At 23.8% G+C, this 15,420-nt stretch overlaps 2 protein-coding genes across 2 annotated transcripts; one reads left to right on the top strand and one right to left on the bottom strand.

Annotated features, from left to right (window-relative positions):
* Window positions 1–411: 411 nt before the first annotated feature.
* LOC132917787 (CDK5RAP1-like protein) lies at window positions 412–3,939 on the bottom strand. Its single transcript, XM_060978687.1, has 9 exons — window positions 3,582–3,939; window positions 3,253–3,489; window positions 2,958–3,171; window positions 2,587–2,732; window positions 2,308–2,513; window positions 1,958–2,242; window positions 1,277–1,426; window positions 707–844; window positions 412–583 (listed from the first exon to the last, which is right to left on the bottom strand). Exons 1-9 carry the CDS (start codon window positions 3,841–3,843, stop codon window positions 461–463), a joined length of 1,761 nt encoding a protein of 586 aa, XP_060834670.1. The 5' UTR covers window positions 3,844–3,939; the 3' UTR covers window positions 412–460.
* A 185-nt stretch (window positions 3,940–4,124) lies between these two features.
* LOC132916970 (WASH complex subunit 5) lies at window positions 4,125–13,799 on the top strand. Its single transcript, XM_060977451.1, has 20 exons — window positions 4,125–4,656; window positions 4,971–5,073; window positions 5,147–5,338; window positions 5,429–5,640; window positions 5,883–6,108; window positions 6,180–6,320; window positions 7,150–7,297; window positions 7,370–7,506; window positions 8,135–8,252; window positions 8,342–8,461; window positions 8,527–8,762; window positions 9,110–9,361; window positions 9,431–9,613; window positions 9,666–9,973; window positions 10,285–10,447; window positions 10,552–10,654; window positions 10,905–11,088; window positions 11,901–12,130; window positions 12,208–12,364; window positions 13,480–13,799. The coding sequence occupies exons 1-20, from the start codon at window positions 4,550–4,552 to the stop codon at window positions 13,640–13,642; spliced, it is 3,483 nt and encodes a 1,160-aa protein (XP_060833434.1). The 5' UTR covers window positions 4,125–4,549; the 3' UTR covers window positions 13,643–13,799.
* The last annotated feature ends 1,621 nt before the right edge of the window (window positions 13,800–15,420 follow it).

Raw genomic sequence — 15,420 nt, 5'->3', positions numbered from 1 at the left:
TATTTTTTAACAATAAAACAATTGATTTTATTCTGTAAATAATTATTTCCTTATCACAATATTTTATATTTACTCTATATTTATGTCATGTTCAATGTTCTTAAAAAATACATTTGTGTTTTTGCTCAGTGATAAAACTGTCTTGAATTGTTTACATTTATAGTTGAACAGAACTAAACAAATTTAAAATAATAACTTTACAGATGTGTTACTACCTCATCAACACTAATTGCCCAAATTGAATAAATATACTTTATAGCAAAAAAGTATCATTTAGTGAATAGTGGTATATTAATAATTACATAACTACCTAATTGTTGATATTTTAATTATTGTATTAAAATAAACAACAATATATAATATATATATATATATACCTAAACATATTATTCTATAATATTAAGTCACAAATAACAATTAAATAATATTTATTCATACTTCAATCAATATTATAATACATTCAAAAATTGTAACTGACATTATTGTTCTTTAATAAATTTTGGTTTTTATTTTTATCATATTCTTGGAGACTTGTATGTCGCAGAGGTGTACCTTTTAAAACTTGAGAATTTGATTCAATTATCTAAAAATAAAATTGAACAAATGAATTACAACTTAATACAATTGTTTTAATGATTTATATAATATATTATATATATTATTATTAATAATTTACCTAGTAATTATAACATTATTAAGTACTAACCTTTACTGTAATATAATCACCAGGTTTAATGTCTTGATTTAACGATGATTCTTCTATTGGTAATTTGGTATTTGGAATAATTACTTTTATATTTCCATCTGTTCGTCCACAAAGTTGAGATGGACCTCTACGACTTTCCTGAATTTAACATATTTTTAAATATAATTGTTATAAATAATGATAAGTATGAAATTAGAAATACTTAATTCTTCTATTTATAATAAATAGTTTTTATTTTTCCATCTATTAAAATTTTGTATAAAAACAAAACTATAATATCTTTAAGATTTAATTAGAAAAAAACAATATATTTGGTTAAAATATTGTGCACAATAAGTGTCTAAAGTTTAATCAATTTTTTATTTGTGATATAAATATATTTTACTATTTTAATTAAGAAAATACGATAATTCTATTTAGATCAAAGCTAGATTAAAAATAGAACCAAATAAATTATTTTTATTTTTAAATAGTTATTTTTATAATATATTGAGTTTCATAAATTAAGAACAATAATATTTATAATTTGCTTATCTATGGCTAATAATTAAAATTACGACATTAACTTACACCTTCAATCAAAATAAGCTGTTCAGTATTAACAAATTGTTTGTTTAAAATTTCTGCATCTCTTCTAAATACACTAAACATCTTTTTTACTCTTTCTACTTTAATTTCATTTGGAACATCATCTTTATAACGGCGGTATGCTGTTGTTTTCTGTAAAATATAAAACATTAAAAAATTAATACTTTTGGAGTATTAGTTTTTACAGCATTTATGTATACAGTCTCGAATGTACCATTTAGTAAATTAGTTTAGGATTCAAAGTTATAAAACTATTATTAACTATTTATATTTTTATAAAATATTAAGTAATTAAATAAGTAACTCTTATTCATACAAACTATAAAATTTATTACTTAATAATTATTTTATTTTATATTCTATTTAGAATTGTATGATAGTTACAAAAAGTGTTATATCTTTTCATATGACCAAATACTGTTTTTAATGATTGAGATTAAGTTTAATGATAAAGTACTTTGTGAGTTGATATTTTCAACATTGCCAGAATGAATATAAAAAGTGACAAAGTAAATTTTATTAGCCACTAGGTCATTTCTAAATTTTTCTGGATAATTTATTATTTGTTGATGAATTTTTGATGATTTAACCTAATATATATATTTTATTTAATACATATTATGATAAATGTATTTAGTATTTACATATAAATATTTATCATACTTCTCTCATACTGTATGCAAATAAGAATGCATTGTGATATTTTACAGTTTCCATCAAGCTGATAGTATCTTCAAATTGTTCATCAGTTTCACCACAAAACCCAGCTATGAAATCACTAGAATATGTTACACCGGGCAATCGATCTCTTATATGTTGAGCCAAGCTTAAATATGATTCACGAGAATAACCTCTTCTCATTTTCTCTAAAACTTCTGTGTTTCCACATTGAGCTGGTAAATGTAAATTTTTACATACATTAGGTTTCTCCAAAATAACATCCAAAACCTGGATAATAAAAATAAAACAATAAAATGAACCATTAAATACTAATAATTAAATTAAGTATTAACTTCATCAGGAAAATCTTTTGGATGTGGTGAAGTAAATCTTATTCGCATTTCTGGATCAACATCAGATACTCTACTTAATAGTTCAGCAAATCGAACACCACCTTTCTTTTCTTTGTAAACAGTTTTGAATCCTGATGCTAATGTATTATTTGAAGGCATAAAATGTGAAGAAGTACTCAAATCACGATAGCTATTTACATTTTGACCTAATATTAAAAATGAATGGGCGATGTTATGATGAAGTATTCAATCAAACATTAATTACCAATTAACAATTACCTAATAAAGTTACTTCTTTGAATCCTTTTTCTGATAAGTATTTGATTTCATCTAATATAGATTCAATAGGTCTAGAGCGTTCACGACCTCTGGTAAAAGGAACAATGCAATAAGTGCACATGTTATCACAACCTCGCATTATAGATCTAGAAATAATAAAATATTTTAATATATTAGCTAATATTTTTATAGTAATAAATAAAAAATAATAATAATTATGTAGAAAACAATTAAAATATATTTAGGAGTTATTGCAATTATATGAACGATAAGACTTCACTCCACTGTAAAAACAAATCTTTAATATATAATAAAACACATATTTACATAATTGGTATTAATTTATCGATTAAAAAAAAATATTAACTTACACAAATGCAGTAACATTGTCTTCATTTAATTTTACAGGTTTTATTTCAGCATACGTTTCATCAAATGATAGTAAAACATTAATTGCTTTTTGTCCAGCTTCAGTTTTTGCTAAAAGTCTTGGCAAGTCCCTGTAACTATCAGGACCAGCTACAAGATCTACAGCTCCCTTTGTATCATTCACTAATTTTTCTTTTAATCGTTCTGCCATACAACCTAAAATATGAATAACAGTGGTTGTAATTTTATGAATATAAGCGATTAACAATTTTTTTTTTTAATATAATTAAATTTTACCTAAAATTCCAACTTTCAGTGGATCCAATTTACCTCTCCATCGTTTAACTGACCGTAATTGTTTAATACGTGTCCATATTTTATTTTCAGCACCGTCACGAATAGCACATGTCACAAGTAAAACTACGTCTGCTTCATAAACACTATTTGTTTTAATATAACCTTCACTTTGTAATATAGACCATACAATTTCGGCATCATTAACATTCATTTGACAACCATATACTTCAATAAATACTTAACAAAAACAAATCATGAGTTTAACGAAAAAAGAAAATCAACACAATATTTTGAATTTCAAACAAAACGATGGGTTTTTAATTATTTACCTTTTCTGTTTTGCCCAAAATCAACCATATCATCCACATATGGAATTTTATCTTCATTATTTACGAGTTCAGTTTGTTCTTGAGGTAAATCTTTTGCAATGAAGTCTTTTAAGCTGGGTCCCTCAAATTTATATTCATTTTTTTTTTTTATGGTTGTATTACAACTTTTCACATTATTAGTTGTGTGTAATAATACGATACTTTTGTGTTTCGAAATTAATCTACAGTAACGGTGAGCCACATTGATTTTTTTCAAAATCATTATGGCGATACATTCATAAGAAATAATATAAATTAATAATATTAAACGAATTTTAATTTTGTATTTCTATCTTTTGACGTTTTTCAAAGTCAGCTTGTCGTTTTAAAATAAATAGGTATTATGATAATACTATTATCACAATATCATTTTTCTTTATCACAGAATTGATAACCCATATTTATATAATGTTAATTATTATGTATTTTTTGTATTTTTTTTAAAAATATTTTTATATTTAATGTACCTATAATAAATGATGATGATAAAATTGGAGATAAAATGATTATTAAGGAATGACATTATATATTTATATAATATCACCAATTATTTTTGTTTCGAAATACCTACATTTAATTTAATTCGCGTTGTAACTTTTAGTCATACACTTGTTCAAATTATTTTTAAACAACTAAAATGCTTTAAGTTAACTTTAAAGTGTAATGTTATTGTTAGTTAGTGAATCGATAATGCCTTGGCTCTAAGCAGATTTTTTTTCTCATTAGTTTGTAGATGTACCTATCACATTACTATAATTCTATTTGAAATTTATCATGTACGATGTACCTATTTTTCAATAATTTGTAAATCAAAATTAATTATTTGTTCATAAATATCACACTATAGTAATTTATTATTAAACATATTACTGTCGTCGACTCGATTTATAGAAACTAGGTCTGAATCACATTGAAAAATAAAAGCTACAATGGAAAATAATCCTTGTGGCTTGGCATTGCTGCGAATAGTATCTAGAGGAAACGCTATTATTGCTGAAATATTACGGCTTAAAGATTACATACCTCCAGTTTATAGGTAAAGTGAATTAAATTAATATCACAATTACATATTTATAAAACATTACAAAACATACATAATTAAGGACTAAAAATCTATTACCTGTAGCCCAAGTTAAAGCCATTTTGTTATTGTTGTTGTAAAGAATTGTTATTTCAAGTATTTTTATACATTAACAATGGATTCTTAATGACTTTCTGATAGTCATACATCATTGTGGATAGATTTATAATAATAATAACAATCTAATAACAAAATTAATTAAAGTCAAAAATAAAATCTCAATATTTTGATTAAAAAAAAAAATATTTAATAAACATTTTTGATTTTAGATTAAACAACAAGCAAGATTTACAAAAATATGGACAAATAATACTAGATTTTTCATACTTTAATAATTCAAATGAAATTGAAAAAAAGATTGAGTCAAATCCAGTAATCATTATTGAATTTTCAAATTATTTATAGACATTTGAAAAATGCCTATATATTTATTTTTACTTTTTAGGCCTTAAACGATTTAAATGAAGAATTGAAAGAAAATAATTTGGAAATCATTAATCAATTCTATTTTTTATTTGAAAATGTATATAAATATATACGTGATTTAAATGAATATCTCGATGAAATAGAGGAAGGGACATATATTCAACATACTATTGAAACCATGTTTCTTACTGTCGAAGGAAAACAATTATTGGTAATTATATCTTGTAAAAAATATTGTATATTTTAAATAGTTAATACTTAGTATACATGTTTTACAAAAATTTTATCTATATAATTTCAGTGTGAATCGTTGTATTTGTATGGTGTAATTTTATTATTTATTGACATTTACATTGAAGGAACAGTTAGAGAAAGATTGTTGGTAGCTTATCATCGTTACAATGCACAAGACTATAATAGTGAAAATCCAATTGATGATATTTGTAAATTATTACGTTCTACAAAACCAAACTCAGTTAAATCTATATCATCATACCCAGAAAATTATTTCAAGTAACTATAATATAATATTATATTTCAACACAATAATATGTAATATAGTAATATACTATATAAATTGTAAATAATAATGTATAATATGAAAAATATTACTAATTTAACTAATAAAATTATTTAAACTGTGCCCAAATTTCTAAAAATGTATCACGACCTACATTGTATTAGTTTTATTTTTTAAATGATCAAAAAATAGTTCTAAAAAACTATATAGTACCTATTAACTAATTTAATTTTAGACGAGTACCAGTCAATAAAAATTTAATAAATTTGGCTATTGGAAGATTAAGATCAGATGATATTTACAACCAATTATCGTCATATCCAAATCCAGATCATAGAAGTATTGCACTTGCTGGTCAAGCTGCAATGTTGTTTGTGTGTTTGTTTTTTAAGCCTAAGACATTGCATGAAGAATTTGCTATTATGAGAGAAATAGTTGATAAATTTTTTCCAGATAATTGGGTAATTATTTATTTTAGCTTATATCAGAATTTTAAAAAAATAATAAAAAAATCCCATTGATTTTATTTAAGGTTGTTAATGTCTACATGGGTGTAACAATAAATATAATTGATGCATGGGAAGCTTTTAAAGCAGCTAAAGCAGCTGTAAATAATACAATTCAACCGGCAGAATTAAGTCGTTTGGCAAGTTCACGTTCTGTGAATCTTCAGGTAATGGTGTTAATACTATAAATATTAAAAAATTTTAATTTAGTATATCTACATTATATGAATTAAATTTATTGAACCATAGATGATAATACTAGATATTAAATGATTAGAGAGGATAGTATAAGAAATTATTTCATTAAAGGTATTGTAGGAATGGCACCAATTGTAGAAAAAAAAGAGTAGGTTGAGATTATAAGGTCATGTTTATGTAGAAGGAAAACTAAAAGAAATATGAAAAGATAAAATATAAAATGACATAAAAATAATTGGTCTAACTTAGGAAATGGGAGGATACCTTGTGAGTATGTACGACATTAATGACTGACTCTATACAGTTAGGAGCAAAGACTGAAAAGAAAGAAAAAAAATATGAATAAAAATTTAAAATAGTTCAATAGAATTAATACATTAAAAAAGGTTTTAGGCCAGGGATGGTAAATTTTTTTGTATCTCATCAAATTATTTTATGCCAAATGAAACATTTTGATTGAATTTTATATTCCTTGAGTGCCAATTAATTTAATGACCTTTTTTTCTTGTTAAACCTAAAAAATTTGTACAATGGTCTTATTACAATTTTTGAATAGTTGAACATGTAATAGACTTACCATCTGTTATGAGTTTGCCATCTCTGCTGTAGGCTGTACTGACAATAAAAATAATATAATACAACAAATAAGTAAGAGCAATAAAAATTGTTTTTTTTTTTATCAAATAAGTTGTATTACATACAATTAGTTTATCAATAATAAATTAATTTTCTGTTTTGTTAAATTGTTAATTTTGTTTATATTATGAACTATAATAATAAAATTTGTTCATTATTTAGAAAATAATAGTTGAGATAAAAAAAATACTCGGAAATCCTAATATTGAAAAAAAAATATTGGATAACATTAATTCTGTTATGAATCTTTGTCGGAGTTGTAATGTTCTATTAAGATGGTATTTATTACATACATCAACAATTCATCTTCGTAAGTATAAACTAAATAGGAAGACATTATTTAAAATACAACTAATGTTTACAAATATTTTTAATTATTCAGTTTCAGAAAACACCAAAAAAAGTAAACTAATCTGTGATCAAATTTATAATCAGAGCTTATATAATGATGGCCTTATTTTTGATTTATTAATAACTACAGCAGAATTTGAACTAAAAATAAAAGACACATTTAAAAGTGTAAGTTTTATTATTAAAGTTATATATTAGTCTATCAAATATTATTTGTAAAATAATAATTTTATTTATTCTGGTTTTTGACATAAAAATACAGGGTTCATAAAAGTAATAAAACATTCCAAGGTATTTCATTAAAATATACCATAGAGGCACCTCTTGAACTATATTAAATCTTATTCATTGTGAAAACTTATGTATATCGATTACCAACATTAAATTTTTTCAAAAACACAATTTGCATTTTTCATAAAAATTAAACAACTCAGAAGACACATTCTAAAGGGTCATGCCCTTCAGAAATGCATTAAATGTGTCTGCAAAATATAAAACTGTATATGAACCCAAGTATTGTCACTCAATTACTACTAAATATACAATCAAAAATTATACCATGTAGGAGTGCTAATCGTTTAATGGTATAAATCGAGTAATAGAGCATATATGACAAGATTTCCAAATATAATTTTGATGTTTTGTTGCTCAATTAGATTCATTTCTAACATACCAATTATAAGTGATATATTTGTTATGTCAAACAGATTTTAATTTATTTTAACTAAACAAAGAAAATTTCTAAGTATTATAATTAGTCTTATAATCTTGATATTTGTGGTTTTTTTTTATTTAGTTATTGGATGAAAAAGAGGCTAGATGGCTTAAACGAAAAGATGACTGTGTTGAACGCATGAATGAATTATCAGAAATCTTTTCAGGTCTAACTACTATGTCACGTGTAAAAAAAAATGGTAATAATATATTATACTATATTCAATATTTATAGAAATTTGTGTTGGTTATTATAAAATATTAATACTACTTATAATATTTTTAAAAGAAAATTTACAGATATGGTTTATTAATATTGGGAAACAGATTGAAAAGATTTCTATGGAAGATGAACTTGTTACTAGTAGAAAAATCACCCAAATTATCAAAGCTTTAGATGAAGTTCAAGGTATTAATTGTTTTCACAGATAATACTTAATTTATTATGTATTTATAAGTATATTTTGTTTATAGAGTTTCATCAACTTGCTAATAATTATCAAGTAAGTCAAACAATTAAAGATACACATACTTATCTTCGCGAAATGATGAAAACCATAAGTGTCAAGGATAATGTTCTCATAGATCTTCAAATCATTGGAGACTTTAGTTATGCTTGGTATCATATTGATAGATTCACTGGTCTGATGCAAAATACAATAAAAGAAGAACCTTCATTTGTGATCAAACTTCGAGCAACATTTTTAAAGGTATTAATTATTATAAGGATTAATTTAACATTGCAGTATCAAAATAAAAATAATCGTAATATATGTAAGATAACATGCTGATGTTAACTGAGTGTATTTTAAGCATGTATCTAATTTTTCACTGGTAAAATCTATACCATGTATTAGCTTATTTTTTCTAATTCTATACACTATTTAAAATTAAATGATATCTGTTTCAAATTTTTGGAAAGTGTATAATTTATATAAATAGATTGTTAATTTCTAATATTTTTAATTTTTACTTTACTTCAAATAAAATTTGTATTATATATAATTTATGTAATAATTTTCAATTTTAATTAGTTAATGTTATTTGCATTTTTTAGTTGGTGTCATGTATGGAAGTACCTCTTATACGTATTAATCAGTCTGGTAGTGAAAACTTAATGTCAGTTAGTAAATATTATTCAAATGAGTTAATAGAATACATACGTAAAGTATTGCATATAATACCTGAGACTATGTTTAAATATATGACTAAAATAGCTACTCTTCAAACAGATGTTATTAAAGAAGTACCCACTAGATTAGAAAAGGATAAACTTAATGATTATGCACAACTTGATGAAAGACTTGAGGTAAAACAAAAAAATTTAGTTGTTAAAAATATTATTTTTATATAAATTTATTATTAAAAAAATGTGTAGGTCGCCAAGTTGACTTATGCTGTGTCTGTGCTGACAGAAGGTGTGTTATGTATGAAAAGTACCCTAGTTGGTGTTGTAGAAATTGATCCCAAACAACTTCTTGAAGATGGTATTCGGAAAGAGTTAGTTCAACACATTGCAGTAGCGCTCCATAATGGTCTTATATTCAACCCTAAAGCAAAGGTAATTTTTTTAATTGTCAAAGTTACTGTAACTAATCAAATCATTGTTTCAGACCAGTGAGTTATTACCTAAACTTGATGCACTTAGTAACACAATGACTGGTTATCGTCGTTCATTTGAGTATATACAAGATTACATTGGTATATATGGCTTAAAAATATGGCAAGAAGAATTAAGTAGAATCATTGGTTATAATGTTGAAATGGAATGTAATAGCTTTATGCGAGCAAAAATATTAGATTGGCAAAGTGTTTATCAGAGTAAAGTCGTACCTGTTCCGTCATTTGAGCCATGTGATGGTCAATCTATGACATTTATTGGCCGCCTCGCTAGAGAACTGATTCGCATTACTGATCCAAAGTAAATTATTTATCTTAATAAAATGATCAGGACTCGGATCCTATAGAATTTAATAATTATTATGAAACAGAGATAAAAAAAAGCAGGTTACTCTTCTGCTATACAATGTCAAGTATATTTTGACTTATATGAATTCAATGTTAATCATTGCTTACTACTTGCCTACTTTTTTCTTTTCTCTATCATTTTTAGATTATTTAGTGTTTATTTCATAATTTATTAGATTAGACCATATTACTTTTTAGTGCCTCAATGTCCGAGTCCTGCTGGTTATTATTAATATATATCTAATTATTATATATTGTATATAGGGTAGCTGTTTACAAAGAGCCAAGTACAGCATGGTATGATTATAAGACAAATGAGGAGATTATTAATATAAGATTTTATTCAAATATAATTAACTCAATAAATGTTTGTGGACTTACTGGCTTGGATAAACTCATTGGATTTATGATTGTTTCTGAACTTAAGGTTGGTAATAAATAAAAAGTTTATTTCTAATTTTTTATTGATTTTAGTAAAATAAAATTTTAATTAGTTATGTTAGTAAATTAATATTTTGTAAAAAACTTTAGAAACTGTTGGATTTCATACAAACAAACATAATTAAAGATAGAGAGTGGTTACAAATTCTTGGCACAATATCAAAAGAATTGGTTTCAAATGATACTATTATAAGTAAGAAATAGAAATAATAAAATATTTTACAAAAATATAATTTACTTTTAAAAAGTATAATAATATGTATGTTAAATTATTATTATAATAACTTTATATAATGATGTAATATTAAAGATAAAATACTAGAAAAAAAAATTCTATCAAATAAGATTGTGTATTGTATTATTTGAATAAAACAATTGAAGCTTAATTTGATAGAATTATTTATGTTCTTGATTTTTTTAATGTTATATTTATTATTTTTTAGGCAATCCAATTAAAACATATCAAAAACACTGCTCAAAATTTCAAAAAGTACTACCAACTATTTTGGATTCTATCACAAGAATTGGACAGCTTCAGATCATACGCAAACAAATATTTTTTGAGCTTGAGGTTTCGTGTAAATTAAATGCTGGAAATTTATTTGATTGCTTAGAAGCAATGAACAAGTAATGTTATTCTTTGTTTTTAAAACCATATATTAATTTATTATAATGTATATTTAACAAAAAGTTGAATTTTTACTGTATTACAAAAATGAAATGCTTAGACATTAATTTTTTTTCTTATTAACTTTTTCTTTTTATATATTTATAACTTAAAAGTAATAAATCTTCAGAAGACAACATACCTATTTGCATGTATTTTCTGTCTTAAATATGTGTAACATAGCAAGTTTGTTTTCTGCGAAACAAATTATTTGTTATTAGCTTTAATGTTCATTAAAATAACCTATAATCAAATCTTAAGTAACAATATTAATAAAAGCATCATGTAGGTTATTATTGAAATTTAAAATTTTAACTATGTTCAAAGTATTTTAAAGTTAGATAATTTATAAAAGTCCTCAAGATTTTCTACAATAATCTTGCATTTCTATTTAGTAATGGTGGGTATTAAGAATATTTTGAATTATGTGTCCTCTCCGCATATCATAACCAAACTTCACTATGAAACAATAAAATATAACTAATGTGAAATGTAATTAAATATTATGTTTTGGAAAATATCAAGGTATTTTCATTTGTTTTATTTTATATTAAAAAATAATAACACACAATAATCAATAAACTAAAAATAGACTTTTTTAAATGGCATGTAAAAATGAAATTTATAATTATACAAAGGTTATAATAATAGCTATAGAAATTTAATTTACGGTAAATTTAAACTTAAAATACAATTATGAAATAACTCACTCAATTTTAATCAAACATATAAGTAGAATTAATATTAATTATAAAATGTTATTTGGTTTTAGAGCTGTATTAAATGAAATAAAAGCACATTTTAGAGACCCAGAAAACAAACCATATCCAGCTGATGACAGCCCACTATTACCAGAACTGAGTAAAATGTTAGATTGGGCAGGAATTGGAAATCCATACTTAAAAATTTATATAACTACAAATTCTACTCAATATATATCTTTGATTGCATTTTTATTAACTATTTCACAATTCTCAAAACTTCAATACACAGAAAATTTAGGTAAGATAATTTTAAAATAGGTATTAACTAAGACTTTTTAACTTTAATTACTACTTATTGGCTTAATTTCATTACAGCTTTATTGATGTGGAAAAAAGTTGGAGATCCTGTTGATGGTGCTCCATTATACATAGGTATGCAGACATTCCTAAAACAATTTCATCCAGACATAACTACACAATATTTAGAATATTTAGCTCAATATATCAAATCTATCATTAACCACTGTACCAAGTATGTATTTTAAACCGCTATGTGTCTATAACTCTGTTTTATTTAACTTTTTGAGTGATTATTTTTCATCTTATATAGCTGGAGTAGTAATGCCTTTATTATATCTACTTATATTTATACGATACATTTATAGCATTCTAATTTCGGGTTACATAAAAAATGTATTAATTTAATTGTTCACTGAACTAAATGGTTTAATAATAGATCACTAAATCATGTCTATTAGCGTATCATTGTTATATTAAATGATAAGTGATTATATATGGAACAGAGTTAAATAACAAAAAAAATCTCGTTTGAATTTGATTTGGATAGGTAGCCAATAGGAATATTAACATTTTGAATAATCTTATCTCATTAGCAATTTATAAAAAAAAACAGAATAATTCTCATTTGAAAAAATAATTTTAAGATCCTTTAGTATGTAAGTATGTTTAATACATAGTTCCAAAAATCATAATTTTGAATAATATTGAAGAGACAATTGAGGGTGAGTAAGCTTGTTCATAATTTATATAATTACATACTTGAATGTCTTAAATAATTATACTTGAAACTTAAAATATTATTTTTAAGTATAATACAATAGATAACTGTATAAATATCAAATAAAAACAGTAGATTAGGTACTTGAGCACAATTTTATAATTAATTAGTTTTTAATTTAATTAAAAAATGTTTAATGTGCCTATTAGGTTTTTATACTATTATAGGTAATTTTAGTACATTATATTACACAAAAATTAATATTATAATAAATTATTAATAAATATATTTCTAAAATATACACTTTCATTCTTTAATCACAATTTTAAATCGTTTATTTTACCTATAATCTAACATACTTATATTATACTACTCAAACAAAATGGTCATTGTTATAAATTAGAAAATAACTATGATTTCTATTGTAATTTCTAATTATCATTGATGAATTATCATAAATTTATTGTATAATATTAATGAAAAAATAATAATAAGCATGTACCTACTCTAGTTTTATAAATATTTAAGTACAGAATACAAATTATTAAAATTATTATAAATTATATTTTATTTTATTATGAACTTTAATATTAATTATTTATTTGTTTTAATTATACTTTGTTTGATAGATCAATTGAAAAACTTGATATACCTAATGAATATTATATCACTCAATTTTATGTGGAAAGGTTTATTTTCGTTGGAGAATTAAATCAACAAATATTTATGGAAATGGTACCACACTTTTTAACCGATACACTCGAAAATTTAAAGAATTTATCAATTAAGTAATAATTATATTCAGCATCGTAATATTGAGTTAAAAAATAAAAAATATTTTATAATTACCTAAATAATTGAATAAATAAAAATATTATTGTTATTATAAACCTATATACATTGTAATTTTATAAATTATTTACTACAATAAAATATATATATTTTTATATTTGTTTGTTAATAATGATGTTTTATTTGAAATTATGTTGATGTATCCTGAAAATATAACTTCCGATAGAATCCAGATTGGATTTTTCAATTATTAAATGCAAAAATCACTTTATATGAATATGATTACAATTCGAGTGAATATATGTATAATATAAAAGTATAACTATTTATGGTTATCTTGTTCAGAAAAATAATATAAACTTGTTGAATACTACAACATATTTTAGAAATAATGATGAATTATTCTAGTGTAAAGCATTTTTTCGGAGTATTTTGATACATAAAAATCAAAATTCATACTATAAGTTTATATGAATTATAACTTTATAAGTATTTAAAGTGTAAGTGAGCAGAGACGAGTAATACGGATATACCTACAAAATGTTGGTTACTATACTTACATCGATTACTCTTCAGAATTTCGATTTTTATGTATCGAAATACTCCACAACAATATTTCACATTAGAATTGCAAAAATGTTTAGATCTTCATTTGAATTTCTTAAGTTAACCCCAAAACCCCTCTTAATTATTATTAAAAAAACATGAAAATTACTAATCATTTTATAGGTATTTCTAAATCGTATAGGCATTACTTCCATCGAATAAAAAAAAACTTATATATACCTAAACCTCAAAAAGTATATAAAAATAAAACCACTAAGTAAATAGTAATTCAATCAGTTATTTTCATCATTGCTTACGTATAATATAATAATATAATGTAAACATCTACATATTTCTCCGGACGGCCCGCGGGAACTGCAACGGGTGAAAAATGAAAATATGTATTGTATTTTGTATAATAATCTAACTGTACGTAAAGGGGCCCGGGGGGTAAGTCGAGGCATGTCCCGTCTACCCCTTATTGTGCCTCAGTCCGTCTTGTATCATTAATATGCAAATATATGGTGTAAGGTTGTTGTTATAACTTATAAGTTATAAGTATTGTTGACACAAATAAAAATGATGGCGTTGTCGCGGAAGTATTACGAGAGTATATATATATATAGTTCTCGCAACGTCGTCGGTTATAAACGGCGAAAATAAAATAACTACTTATACATTATAAAATGTACCTACGAGTGTCGAGTATATACTATATCTATACATACCTACCATATACTTACAACAATACAACATGCAGCGCGGACAACGGCGCGCCGAAGAATGCAGCTGGAAATTCTGGAATGCGACAATTGAAATCTCAAGCGAGAGGCAGTTGTGATGACGGGTGTGAAGCCCCCCACATTCTCTAATTTTCTCCAAACTTACGCCATTTTTTTGAAAATAATTTGAAAACCTTTATTTCAGCTATATTATTATAAATAATTATTTTTGTTATTATTATTGATAGAATGAGACATTTATATGTTATATATTAATTTTATAGGTATAATATATACCTATATATTAATTATATTAATTTCATTCATTAATTTGTTTTATACTTTACCAGTTTCGCAGTAAAAAGCTTTTTTGTCGTAAACTATATAATACCATATTTTTGCAAATTAATTGCAACACATTTTTTATTATTTTTTATATTAGAAACCTATACGAATCCGTAAAAAGCGTCCCAGCAGTTTTTTTTAAAGATATAGGTAAAGCTCAATTTT

This window comes from Rhopalosiphum padi, chromosome 1, assembly GCF_020882245.1.
Source record: "Rhopalosiphum padi isolate XX-2018 chromosome 1, ASM2088224v1, whole genome shotgun sequence".
NCBI classification, from domain to species: Eukaryota; Metazoa; Arthropoda; class Insecta; order Hemiptera; family Aphididae; genus Rhopalosiphum; species Rhopalosiphum padi.
Note: the sequence above shows the minus strand (reverse complement) of the source record. Positions and strands in the feature narration are given on the sequence as shown.

Bases quoted from the DNA above. Each gene is read 5' to 3' on its own strand.
- LOC132917787 (XM_060978687.1), bottom strand. From the start codon at position 3,843: ATGATTTTGAAAAAAATCAATGTGGCTCACCGTTACTGTAGATTAATT. The intron at 2,514-2,586 runs GTAATTGTTAAT...TTTTAATATTAG, and splicing joins CAAAGAAGTAACTTTATTAG to GTCAAAATGTAAATAGCTAT. The intron at 845-1,276 runs GTAAGTTAATGT...TGTTAAATTCAG, and splicing joins AGCTTATTTTGATTGAAGGT to GAAAGTCGTAGAGGTCCATC.
- LOC132916970 (XM_060977451.1), top strand. From the start codon at position 4,550: ATGGAAAATAATCCTTGTGGCTTGGCATTGCTGCGAATAGTATCTAGA. The intron at 9,974-10,284 runs GTAAATTATTTA...TATTGTATATAG, and splicing joins ATTCGCATTACTGATCCAAA to GGTAGCTGTTTACAAAGAGC. The intron at 12,365-13,479 runs GTATGTATTTTA...TTTGTTTGATAG, and splicing joins ATCATTAACCACTGTACCAA to ATCAATTGAAAAACTTGATA.